This window comes from Diplotaxodon limnothrissa, linkage group LG14 (assembly GCF_057381915.1).
Source record: "Diplotaxodon limnothrissa isolate DT_005_m linkage group LG14, D_limnothrissa_male_GT1.1, whole genome shotgun sequence".
Classification (NCBI taxonomy): domain Eukaryota; kingdom Metazoa; phylum Chordata; class Actinopteri; order Cichliformes; family Cichlidae; genus Diplotaxodon; species Diplotaxodon limnothrissa.
In genome coordinates, this window is record NC_140609.1 from 41,754,509 (window position 1) to 41,767,463 (window position 12,955).

Genomic DNA, 12,955 nt, shown 5'->3' on the forward strand with positions numbered 1-12,955 from the left:
TGAGGATTGGAGTTTGACATGTTTTTATCAGGAAATCTTTAAAAGCTTTGATTTCATTGTTTCACGTCGTGAGCTCTGAAATGTTTTACAGTTCAAAGAGCGACTTTAGTTTCAATCTCTGTGCTGCAGACTGAGTCAGGTTTAAATGTAACTGCATCCATCCATCCTCTTATCCTTGACAGGGTCATGGTGGGGGTGGAGCCTATCCCAGCTACCACAGTGCAGGAGGCGGGGCACACCCTGGACAGGTCGCTAACACAGAGAGACAGACAACCATTCATACTTGTGAATGGACCGGCCAGGCGGGCGAATCAAACTCAGGACCTTCTTTAAATTGAAATCAGCATCGTTTTGCTGTCAGTTCAGACGTCGCTGCTGGAAAACTGAACCTCATCAGCGCCTGACGGTGCTCAGAGGCACAGACAGGAAGTGCTCAGACCCTCCACGTGTCCAATCACTGACTCTTTAAGAGAAACCGTGTGAACAGTGTTGGAGCTGCACGCCGGCTGCTGCCTGTGGACGCGAACGTCAGCCTGAGTTCTCCACCTGCTGGTCGGACAGCGGTGCTGCACCACAAACACCTCCACACAAACCAAAGCCACACCCAGAGGTTGCTGACCAGGTTCACCTGTGCAGGTGACCCTGTGGGGGCTGAGAGCTGAACTCAAAGTGAGACACACATCCAGATGTTTCTCTAACAAGATCCAAGTTTAATGTTTTTTTTAACACAGAGAAAGCATCTGAGAATAAAAAACTTTCAAAATAAAGGTCTGATCAATGTCCACTTCCTGTTGTACGGCACCAACACGTCGGCCAGTGAGCCGACGCGCCGGTTAGTTCACCTGCTGCTGCAGTTCAAACTGATTCTCACATCACAGAGAAAAAAATGACGAAAACTTTACTTTTTTAAACACTGAAAAAATCACATTTTATTTTTAAACCGTTGGCCATCATTAGCTGCTTATTCCCCACCTCCGTGACCCTTACGTAAGGCTCCGCCCACCACAGCCATGTCACACAGCGGTCCTTAAACCTTTAATACTTGGAGACCCGGTGAAGACGCATTGAGTCTCAGGTTGTTTTTAAATAGCTGAAATGTTCCTAACCTGCTGACAGAACACCTGACCTTTGACCTCTGAGTGACAGTTAGCTGTGACAGGAAAATAAACCCTTCAGAGTGGAGCTGAGCCTCTGACTCTGGTCTCTGTCCCTCCTGAAGTTCACTGGTTTCTGATCATTCCCACTCTCGGAGCATGAGTGGGCAACACGGACCTGTGACTCCGCCTGCTGCCGAGTCTGTCTAATAAAGGAGCGGCCGCCGGTTTGCGGCTGAGCGTGCTGACCTCCGGGGTTGTTCAGAGTGTGGTGGTAAAAACAGACAGACTGCAGATTTCAGATTTTTAATATGAATGCATGAATAAGTTTCCTCTGGCAGCTCCTGATGGAGCCGGCGCTGAAACCAGTGAACTCTGAGGAGGAACAGAGGAGGCAGACTCACACCACGTTTGCTTCCCGTCTTTTATTTGGTCTTCTTGTCGGCGGCGAGCGTGTCGTGCAGTTTAGAAACGCTCTTCTCAAACTGGTCCATCACCAGCGTCCCGTGTTCGTCGAAGAACGCCGACACCGACTTGGTGAAGTCCGCCTCTCTCGACTTCTTGGACTTCCCGTCGGAGAAGGACACCCGGAGCGTGTACTGGTCGTCAAACCTGGAAAACACAGACGCAAACTGATCCACTCTGAGTCCTTCGCAGATGAGGAAATGTGCAGACTGCTGGGGGTTGCTGGTTTGATTCCCATACTCACTGACCGTTTGAGGGAGGAGGAGAGCTGCCAGATGTGGTCTGGATCCATCCCAGCTGGATCCTTCTGCATGGCCACCAGGAAGATGTTCTTCTCTTTGTAGGAGGTGTACAGCGTGAGGATGCCCATCATGATGAAGTACGTGAGGAAGAGGAGTTAGGGAAAGCCAACACGCTCATCATCATCATCATATTAGACGGAATCATTTCTACAAACATTTGTTTTTGTGTTTCAGTGACATTCATGAGACTTTCGGTGTTTTTAATATGTAAAAACATTTTTACATTTTTCTCTTTCATCTGTCGTTTCTGAATTTTGAATCTTATTTCAACATTTTTCCCCTCACATGTTTCACATATGACACACTGTGAGTTCATCTTATTTTTTAAAAGCAGAGGTGAGATGTGTCCGTCTGAAGGATATGAGATGACGCAGCAGGCGAGGACGGGTCTGGACTCGGGGAAGGGGTGCAGATAGTCCCAGACCAGAGCCAGCATGGCAAACAGACAGGACACAGTGCAGATCAGCAGGCGCCCGTCGACCAACTGGAAGTTCTCCAGGTAACCGTACTTCTCCAGCAGCACCTGGTCATAGATAGGTCATATCGATATGAAGTTTAGCCAAACAAGGTGAACAGCAGCTTTCCTTCACATGCGTTCATGACTCATCGCGATGAGTGAAAAATCCCAGCCGACAGTGAAGCTCTCACACGCATGCTGGCTTTATGCTGCAAACATCATTCAAAGCTTAAACAAGTGACGAAGTTTCGACTGTAGCTGTGTCCATAGACTGCGTCCTCCGAAGACCGAGAAGACCAAAGAGCGAGGCTGTGAAATGTGACGGTCGAGCCTTCAGTTTTGTGTCACCGCGGTCTCGGTGGAGTTTAATGAACTCGCCGTCTGCTCCTTGCTGTCTAAAATATAACAGGACACTGGAGTAAACTCTCGACCGTCTCACACTTCTGTTTAATCAGTTTTCTGTTTGACGTTTATTCAGCTGTGTGAAAACTAACTTTAATCTCAGCCACACAGATTCACTCAGGAACAAATAAAACGCTGAAAGAAGCCAAACAATAACATCTTTAGGTTGTCTAAGTGACTCATATATCACGTTTAACCTGAGTAGCAAAAGTCCGCGGTGATCTGAAAGTGATCCTCCGGGAGTTGTGCCGTTCTCGGCGGCTCCAGTGACCCTCGAGCTCCCGGCTCGCTGTCGAGCTGGTGGGTAGCAGACGTCTCTGAAAACGTCGAAGCACTTTTACAAATATGTGGCGTCTTGATAAACCGAGCAGATATTTGAAGTTTTCACAGCTGCTTTCTCTGAAAATGGTCGTGTCCAAATTCATGGGCTACATTCTCCCGAGGACCCGGCCTTCGCGGTCTACGTGGGCCGGGTCCTCAGAAGATCGGGTAGGCCGGAAGTAAACGGCCGTGAAATTGGACGGTCTAGCCTTCTGATTAGCGTCACCGCTGTCTCGGTGGAGTTTAATAAACTCAGCCGTCTGCTCCTTGCTGTCTAAAATATAACAGGACACTGGAGTAAACTCTCGGCCATCTCACACTTCTGTTTAATCAGTTTTCTGTTTGACGTTTAGTCAACTGTGTAAAAACCAAGGAGGAACCCACCCGGGGGATTAATAAAGTTTTATTTTATCTAATCTAATAACTTTAATCTCAGCCAAACCGATTTACTCACGAACAAACAAAACACTGAAAAAAAGCCCAACAATAACATTTTTAGGTTGTCTAAGTGACTTATATATTACGTTTGTCACGGCCGGGCGGGTTACACACAGTAATTCGGCGTGCCCGTGTGGCGTGTTGGCTAGACCCAAGCGCGGCGAAGGCTAGCGGTGGGTTTGGAGCAGGCACGCAGTTATTCTAGTAACGATCAGTGCACGAAGCGTGGCTTCGGAACGGTCGTTACCGACAGAGAGCGAGCGGAGCCGGGAAGAGAAAAAGGATTGAAGGGATAATCACTCACGGTTGCTGAATCAGGCGGAGACTGACGTCGGCAGAGTTTCGGAGTTCCTGACACGAAGAGAATGATGTCTGGCGTCTCTCTTTTAACCCCGGCCCCGTGATCAGCTGATCACAGCTGATCACCGGCTGACAACGTTTAACCCGAGCAGCGAAAGTCCGCGGTGATCTGAAAATGATGTGCCGGGAGTTGTGCCATTCTCGGCCGCATCAGTAACCCTCGAGCTCCTGGCTCGCTGTCGAGCTGGTGGGTAGCAGACGTCTCCGAAAACGTCGAAGCACTTTAGCAAAGATGCGATATCTTGATAAACCGAGCAGATATTTGATGTTTACACAGCTACTTTCTCGCCTGAAAATATGTTAAAAGTTTATTTTGTGACCCAGAAAGATTAATAAGAGTAATATTCAAACTTAGTAGCGGCCGCCATTAGCCGGAAACTGGAGCTTGGCTGGGCCGCGCTATGAATTCTGGGATATGGTGGGCCACGAAGGACACACCCGACCCATCCTTCAAATTCGGAAAAAGGAGCACGCATTTGTCGGCTGCATTCGGAGGGGTCTACGAATTTGGACAGCCTTCGGCGCGTCGCTGTGACGTAATCGGTCTACAAATACGTCCTCAGGAGGAAGCAGCCCATGAATTTGGACACGCCCCCTGTGTGAATCTGACGTCATCAGCTAAAATCCGACCAATGAAATTAGCTCCTTGAAGAAACACTGCTCAGGTCGCTTCAAACGTAGGAGTTCCCTCCTCCCACCTTCACACAGCTGCAGTTCTCCACCCTCCTCTCATCTGAGTGAACCTTTCCTGTTTTACTTTTACTTAAAACATCTTGCTCTAAACCAGAGTCATTCATGTCTCCGAAACATGGACGTAAACTGCTGGAACGTTTCAATAAGAACAAGTAACACATGCGGCTCATGTTTGAATATTTGCTGTTAACATGTGGATAAAAATAATCAATTAAACCTTCTTCGCAGCGTCATCCAAGGAGTTCTTCACCGCTGCTCCATCCCATTTATCAATCTTCACCGGCTTCTCGTCGATCCTCCACTGAAACACAAACACAGCAGTTTAATCGACAGTTTCCATCTGAAGATCGGGCTAACATAAGCACGGAGGCGGCGACTGCAACTCTTCTCAGGGAGAGTTCATGTTGAGGGCGGAGACATCATCTTCCTGTCATCGTATGATGGAAGCTAAAGAAATCTGAGCCTTAAAATTAGTTTCTAAAAAATGGGCTTAAAGAATATTTGCATGTTAAAAATCTGGAGGGGACGAGAACAACGGAGAGGTTTTGGAGGCTCGTCGCAGTCCAAAAACTGAAAGAAGACAAAGACCAGGGCGCCATCAAACACAGACCATCAGACCGGAAACAAGATACATGCTCTTACAGTGAAGGGCGCCTGATCGCAGGTCAGCTGGTGACTTCCTGCTCTACGCCCCCCACTGTGTCTGACACCAGCAGTTTAAAAGCCATGTTTGCTTTAATGCAGGAAGTGACCCAGAAACGTGCTCCAGGAATTAACCGCCCCCCCTCCGCAAAAGAACAAGTTATTGTGCCCACGTGCAGCGCCACCTGCTGCAGATGTTTTACCTGTTTCATGTGTGGAAACTTAAAGCTTCATTCTGAAGCACGCCTCCTGCACTCCTACATCACCTGTTTAACAGACGGGTGAGTTTAGTTAAACTGTCTGTTTCCGGTTTGGTGCAGCTGTTTAACAGCTGGAAGCAGGAAATAGAACAAACCGCTGAACTTTGACCTCTAATAACGGTTTATTTCCCACGCAGAGGTTAAACTCGGCTCTCAGCTTCATGCTCAACTTTGTTTTTATTTTGTTTTCATTCTGAATGTATCCACTTTAGCTCGTTAGCATTAGCTTAGCCCCTTAGCGGCGGCTCACACAGACACACACCGAGCCGCACAGCAGCTGCAGCGGGGACATAGACCTCCCAGCTCCGGGACACAGACCCTCCCCGCAGGGGTTCATCCTGCTCAGGAGAATCCGTTCACGCTTTTACTCACTTTCTCCAGCAGCCCGCTCTTTCTGTTCCCCGCAGCTGCAGCCGCCATCTTCTCTTCCGCTACAAACACGGCTCTGTGACCTGGATGCAGCCGATTGGCTGTCCACCGAAATTATAGCGCTCGACGCGCATGTCGTCACCACGTCTGCAAGCGTGGCCGAGGCAGCTGCGGCGTGCGCGCTCATGTGGAAAATACAAACGACTCAAAAATGAAATGAATAAAAACGTACGAGGTTCAGTTTTTAGCGAACAGCAGGAGGCCTTTATTTATCTGACACCTTAAAGCGCGTATGCTACCGCTGTATATAGTGTATTATCTTACTGAGGTTATATTTGTTTGTGTTTTATCTGTATCTTTATCCTTCTGGTATCTGTACCTGAGCTGAGGCAACGCAAAACAAAAACCCGCCGTGGAATCAATGAAGTCTTATCGTATCTCTTATAACTTACTGAAGGCCTCCATTTTGAAAATCTCAAAGTCATTTTTTGTCAAAAACCACATGTGCAGAACATACTTGGGAATTTTAAATTGCAGTGCTCCCACAGCCCTCAGTGTTACACTAAAACAGATTACAGTGTTATACACACACAACAGAGTCCAACACAATCCAAGAGTTTGTGTGCAGTGTGTGGGGGGTCAGAGGTGGATGCAGGTCTGGAGTTGGTGTGTGTGAGAGTTCAGCATCCTGACAGCCTGATGGATGAAGCTGTCTCTCAGTCTGCTGGTTCTGGGCCCGAGGCTCTTCAAACTGAAGAAGCTGTTGGACAGATGGGTGGAGTCTCTGTGATGCAGAGAGCTTTCTGGATGCAGCAGATGTCCTGGAGGGAGGGAAGAGAAGTACCCACGATCCTCTCCACTGCTCTCACTACCTGTTGTAGCTGTTTCCAGCAGGAACCAGTGCAGGATACCACACATGCAGCTGCTGAGGATGCTCTCCACAGTGCCTCTGTAGAAGGTGCTCATAATGGGGTTGAGGCTCTCGCTGCCCTCAGTTTGTGGAGGAAGTAGAGTCACTGTTGGGCTTTGCTGACCAGTGATGCTGTGTTTTCTCACCAGGAGAGATCTTCTGAGATGTGCACACCCAGGAACTTGGTGCTGCTTACCCTCTCCACAGCAGCACCATTAATGGTTAGTGGGGTGTGCAGGGTGTGAGTTCTCCTGAAGTCTATGCTGATCTCCTTAGTCTTCTCCACATTCAGGGACCGGTTGTTGTTGCTGCACCACTCAGCCAGATGGTTAGCTTCACCCCTGTCGTGGAGTGAAGCTAAGAGAAGCAGTCAACAGAAAAATAATAGCACTGTTTTAACGGCACTGTCTTCCAACTGCGTCCAAATGCAGCAATTCATTTACTCAAACTCATAACAGAAAGAAAGAACGGCAGCAGCCGATGTTCAGAAAAAACACAAGCTTTTATTTAGATAAAGACCACAATGGAAAGAAACAAAGAAACTGGCTTCTTTTTTCCACTGTAACGGTTTTTATCTATAAGATAAGATAACCTTTATTAGTCCCACACGTGGGAAATTTGTTATATATATATTTGTATATTACACACTCAACAAAATTCAGCATAAAGTAAGTTAAAAATCAAAATGTCTCTTCCAGCGAAGATTAAAAAAAAAACTCAGATGTAAAATTAAGTCTTTTGTGTGATTTGGCGCATCTCAAATAAATAAATGAATAATAAAGTAGATACATTAATACTTGGGCTGCCACAAACGATTATAGTCGACTAGTCACCGATTATTTTTGCATTAGTCACTAAACAGATCATCATCCATTGGAGGTAAAACTACAGCTTATTGCACCAGCAGCATCTGCTCTTATATAACTATCATTAGCTTACAGCTTTAAGTCTTTAAGGTGCTAACTAAAAATAAAGACAAGATGATAGTTTATTAAATTTGCAGATTGTTTCGGTGAAGTTTAATAAACTCCTTCTATCTAAAATATAACAGGACACCGGAGTAAACTCTGGAGCATCTCACACTTCTGATGATCAGCTGTCTGCTTGATTCAGCTGTGTAAAAACTTTAATCTCAGCCAAACCGATTCACTCAGGAACAAATAAAATACTGAAAAAAGCCAAACAATAACATTTGTAAGTTATCTAAGTGACTCATATATCATGTTTAACCTGAGTAGTGAAAGACGGCGGTGGGTTTGAAAACGATTTGCGGGGAGTCCGGTGTTCTCACGGCTCTACTGAGCCTCGCCCCCGGCTAGCTATCGAGCTAGTGGGTAACAGATGTCTCCGAAAACGTCGGAGCGCTTTTGAAAATATGTTAAACGTTTATTTTGTGACCCAGAAAGAATAATAAAAGTAATATTAAAACTAACTAGCTGCCGCCATTGTTGGAAGCTGCGCTATGAATTCTGGGACACAGCTTCTTCTTCTTCGGGGTTTAACGGCAGCTGGCATCCTTGTACATGCAGTGCTGCCATCTTCTGTTCCAGTCCGTTATTACACTCTTAAATCCTGCTACTTATTCCTGCGTCTTTTGTGATCTTACAAAGCTTCAAACGATGCGTCGACTATTAAATCAGTCGTCGACGATTTTGATGGTCGACGTAATCGTGACTAGTCGACTAATCGTGGCAGCCCTAATTAATACCAAAACAAACGAGAAGTGGAGGTAAAACATTCCCTCTAAACAAAACGTATAAATTCTAAAGGCGCAAATCAGTGCGTGCATGATTACATTGCTCCGCCCATCAAAAATATCACCTATTGTCGGCTGGAAAACTTTTACACATGCATGAGCACGTTTGCTGGTCGAGTTGAACTGTGCTGTCGTGACTGTCATTGTTAAGATCTGAAACATTTCTGAGCACCGTGGTGGATGTTTTTTAAATTAACTTGGGGCTTTTATCTTTGAAAATGCTCATTAACACATGTTGGCAACATCCAAAAAGTAACTGGAGGGCTTTATTTTGAAAACAAAAGAAGAACTTTTGCAAACCACATCTCACTCTGATACTTCCTGTCCCACAGCGCTGTGGAGCTCAGCCAGAATGAAACACTGTTTTCAATGATGTTCTAATGTTACAGGCTTTGCTGGTTTCTATTTCACTAAGACTTTAAAGCTCTGAATGGTTTAGGACCAAAATACATCAATGACCTCCTGACCCAGTATGAACCTTCCAGATCCCTCAGGTCATCTGGATCCGGTCTTTTATCAGTTCCCAGAGTCAGAACCAGACACGGAGAAGCTGCATTCAGCTTTTATGCTCCTTATATCTGGAACAAACTCCCAGAAAGCCTCAGATCAGCTGAAACACTCAGTTTATTTAAATCCAGGTTGAAGACTCACCTGTTCTCAGCTGCATTTGAATAAAGCACCAAATCCACACTTTAAGCTTAAATTTCAAAACTTACATTAACTACTGATTTTATCTGTTTTGATTTTATATCCTGTTTTGTTTGTTTGTTTGTTAGTTAGTTTATTTGCTTGTTGTAATCAATTTTAAATCATGCTTTTTATTTGTTCTTGTTTCTAATGTCTCTGTAAAGCACTTTGAATCACCTTGTTGTTGAATTGTGCTATACAAATAAACTTGCCTTGCCTAAACTCTCTGTGAATATCAGACTTCACAGCAGCTGCTTTACAGCATCCTTCATTTTGATTTGGGGAATGAAACATGGAGTAACAGAGTTTGTAGCATCACCTTCAACCTGCTGAGTTTTTGATGGCGATATTGTTTGCAGTTGATGGAGGACGTCCTGCTGCACTTCCTGCTTCTTCTTACCAATCATCGGCAATCTGCGGGACGCTCAGGTGAGCCCTGGGCTTCAGATCACTGAGTGAAGAGAAGACAGGACACAAGCCAGCGTTTCAACTCTTTTACTTTTTCTTCCAGCAGCCGCTCATACAAAACTAGTCAGTTACAAAGGATCAATGTCATCTGCTCATTTGGCACTCAGCGTGACCCCTGACCCCGTCCACCCACCCCCACCTGAACTCTCTGCACCCACCAAAGAATACAAAACAGAAACGTGCTCATCTTTAATGGTTTAAAAAAAAAAAAAAAGAGAGAGAAGCCCTTCAGCTCCATCAAGACTTCAAATTAAACTTTAACAGCTGATGATGATGATGATGATGATGAAGGCCAGGAATCACTGAGGACGCAGAAATGTAAAAAAAAAAAAAAAAAAAAAAAAAAAAAAAAAAAAAAAGGAAACAGCAGGAATGTTATTATTATCTAGACCAGGGGTGTCAAACTCAAACACACAGTGGGCAAAAATTCAAAACAGGAACAAAGTCGCGGGCTAACGTTAATATTTATTGAAACATATTTATTCCTCCAGATATGAGAATGAATCTTTTCTTATGGACACGTTTTGCTGAAAAACTGAATATGGAACAAGCCGAGCTTAATACTAAACAATATATATATTAGCTGTATAATACCAGTAGGCCAGCTCTGATAGTAATTTGGTATGGCTTTGCAGGCCAAATGTAATTAGGCTGCGGGCCAAATTTGGCCCACGGGCCAGAGTTTGACACCTATGATCTAAACCAATCACCTAAACCTCCAAAGGCTGCAGTTCCTCCACCGTCCAGCAGAGGCAGCAGACTCCCGTGATAAAATGAACACGTCTGCAGCCTGATACACTGTTGGTCTCTGTGGATCATTTCCCTTCATGACACCTGCATTTTACGCTCACATGGTTTGAATTCGATTCACTTTTATTTATTTAGCACCAAATCACAACAACAGCCGTCTCAAGTCGCTTTATATTGTAAGCTAAAGGTAGTAATACAGTTATTAGGGGCGTGGCCTCTTACCTCCGGTAACTCCAGTCATTGAACTGGACCTGGGTTTGTGCTGCTGGCAGACATGACAGGGAGAGAGCACTGCAATCTGTCAATCACAGGTAGCCCCGCCCTAACCCCTAACCTGCTTCCTGTGACTCTGACGGCACCATCATCTCCAAAATGATGATCAGCCAATCAGGAAAGTGTTAGTGAGCACAGAGACCAGGTGAGTGTCTCAGATTTTTGAGTTGCCACCCCCTGCTGGACATTAGACAGAATGCAGGTTTAAGGAGCTACACCTTTATTTTACATCCAGCCTGTGAGCTGCAGTCTGGTTCTAACGCCACCCAACCTCATTGTTTCTTTGCAGGTGTTCAGGTAGAGGAACTGCAGAGTAACTACACCAACACGTTGGATGTTTGTGGGCGTGTCCTCAGTTTGTCCCCGCCCTCACATCTTCTTCAGCGTCTATCATACATACGACCCCCAGAGTGAATCATGACATTACTGAGGCTCAGTGCGAGTACGGCTTTTCTAACAGCGACCCACCAGCGCTCAGCGTCGTTCAGACTGCCTCTGATCTGAGCACAGTGTGAACACAGCGTGCCGCTGCACTCAGGCTAACCACTGACAGAGCTTAGCATGGAGAAAAAACACGTGTGTTGAGGAACCAGACATCTGGACGGCCTGCAGGAGCTACAGCATCACCGATCCAACACAGATGACCTGCAAACAGAAGCCGTGCAGCTCCTTTGGAACGCTGAAGCAGAGTGTGAAGGTGAGCTCAGACCAAGCACGTGCACGCCCACCTTCAGTCTCAGCTTCAGGCTCAGGCTCCTGCAGGGGCGTGGCAGCGAGCTGCAGTTTCTGATGGTTTCAGCCTGAAGGCTTCGTGTGGACCTCTGCTGCACTGACGGAGCGATCAAAACATTAAAAAGATCCAGATTTGGAAACCACCTCACGCATTTCCTGTAACTCTGACAGTATTCGCAGCATGAAGGCAGTTTCTGCATTAAATATGTTTACGTTGCAGACAGAAAACAGCTGACTGTGAGGGGTGAAGGGTCAGGGTGGATTTTGTCCCCGAAAGCTTGAACTCGCTCACTGATTGGTTCAGCTTGGCCCAATCGTGGAAGTTTCTCTACATAGAGATGGGGCTCTAACCTCGCTGCTAAATGGCTGTCGGCTCTACAGCCACCTGCCTCACCTGCTTCCTGTGGACCACAGGTGACGTTCTAACTCTGACTCCAGCGTGATTTTTATAAATCAATAATTATTAAAAGTACCACAGTCAGAGCTCTGTGACCACAGTAAATTCACATTTGGTCTGAATGCACCAGCATCTGACATCACAGGCCATAAAGCTCGTCCAATCACACGGCTCCTCGCTCCTTGAGAGTGACCAGGTGAGTCTCCTGATCCGAATTCAGGTAGAAATCCTTCCTGACCAATCGGGTTCTAAAGACTGCAGTCCCCACGAGCCTCAGCAGCTCCGACTTTCAGACTGGAAGACCAGGATGACACCAGCAGCTATACTAGAGGAAGTTTATGTCCCATGATCCTCAGCTGCTGGGAGAAGTCTGACTCAACACCTCCTTATATTTGAGCGGGTTCTGGTTTCTCCTGCATTCCCAACACATGCAGGTCGGCTGGACTTTGATTAACCTGTGGAAAGTTCTCACAAGGATAAACCAGGGGTAACTTCCACCTGCCCGGGGCAAAGACGTGCTGCTGACCCCCTCTGGCCGACAGAAACCTGCGTCATAGCGACCGTCGGTGCTCCTCAGTATCACCTCAGAGGGTAATACCAGGTACATGTCACGCTTTCAGGGGTGGAGGGTTACCTGCACACCCAGAGGGACCGTCAGGTAGGAAGTGATGTGTTCAGATATGTGTTCACTTCAGATATGAATGAAGAGACGCGTGTCACGCTCTGAGCTACCGAAATACATACGAATCATGATTTTGGACTTTTGGAAAGTTCTGACAGTCTGGAGTTTTGGAGCCAATAAAAAATCACTTTTAACTATTTTATTCAAACTGGGCTTCATAAACGGTCACAAATACAAAGACAGATTTCTGTCAAACAGCAGCTCAGGCCGACACTCACGCTAGCAGCAAAGGAAAAGTCCCTCATCTCATTTCTTTCCATAAAGCTCCTTTTAGATTTTCCTCGGCCTCTGGGAGATCACTGTGAGGCCGGTGAGATTTAAATGAACTATATTAATAAACATCATCATCATCATCGCGTGGAGCGCACCGGACTGAACCGACAGAGTCGTGTTCGGCCCGGCAGCGTGCAGCCTGCCTTCATCTGAACCTTTGCAACAGTTCAGATGATGCGCAGGCCGCTGTGTTTGGAACGCAGCGCACAAATACGGATTAAACA

At 46.2% G+C, this 12,955-nt stretch overlaps 1 protein-coding gene across 1 annotated transcript; it reads right to left on the reverse strand.

Annotated features, from left to right (window-relative positions):
• Positions 1 to 708: 708 nt before the first annotated feature.
• On the reverse strand, positions 709 to 5,890 carry spcs2 (signal peptidase complex subunit 2). Its single transcript, XM_085370590.1, has 5 exons — positions 5,807 to 5,890; positions 4,750 to 4,833; positions 2,224 to 2,384; positions 1,808 to 1,942; positions 709 to 1,706 (listed from the first exon to the last, which is right to left on the reverse strand). The coding sequence occupies exons 1-5, from the start codon at positions 5,852 to 5,854 to the stop codon at positions 1,520 to 1,522; spliced, it is 615 nt and encodes a 204-aa protein (XP_085226716.1). The 5' UTR covers positions 5,855 to 5,890; the 3' UTR covers positions 709 to 1,519.
• Positions 5,891 to 12,955: the final 7,065 nt, after the last annotated feature.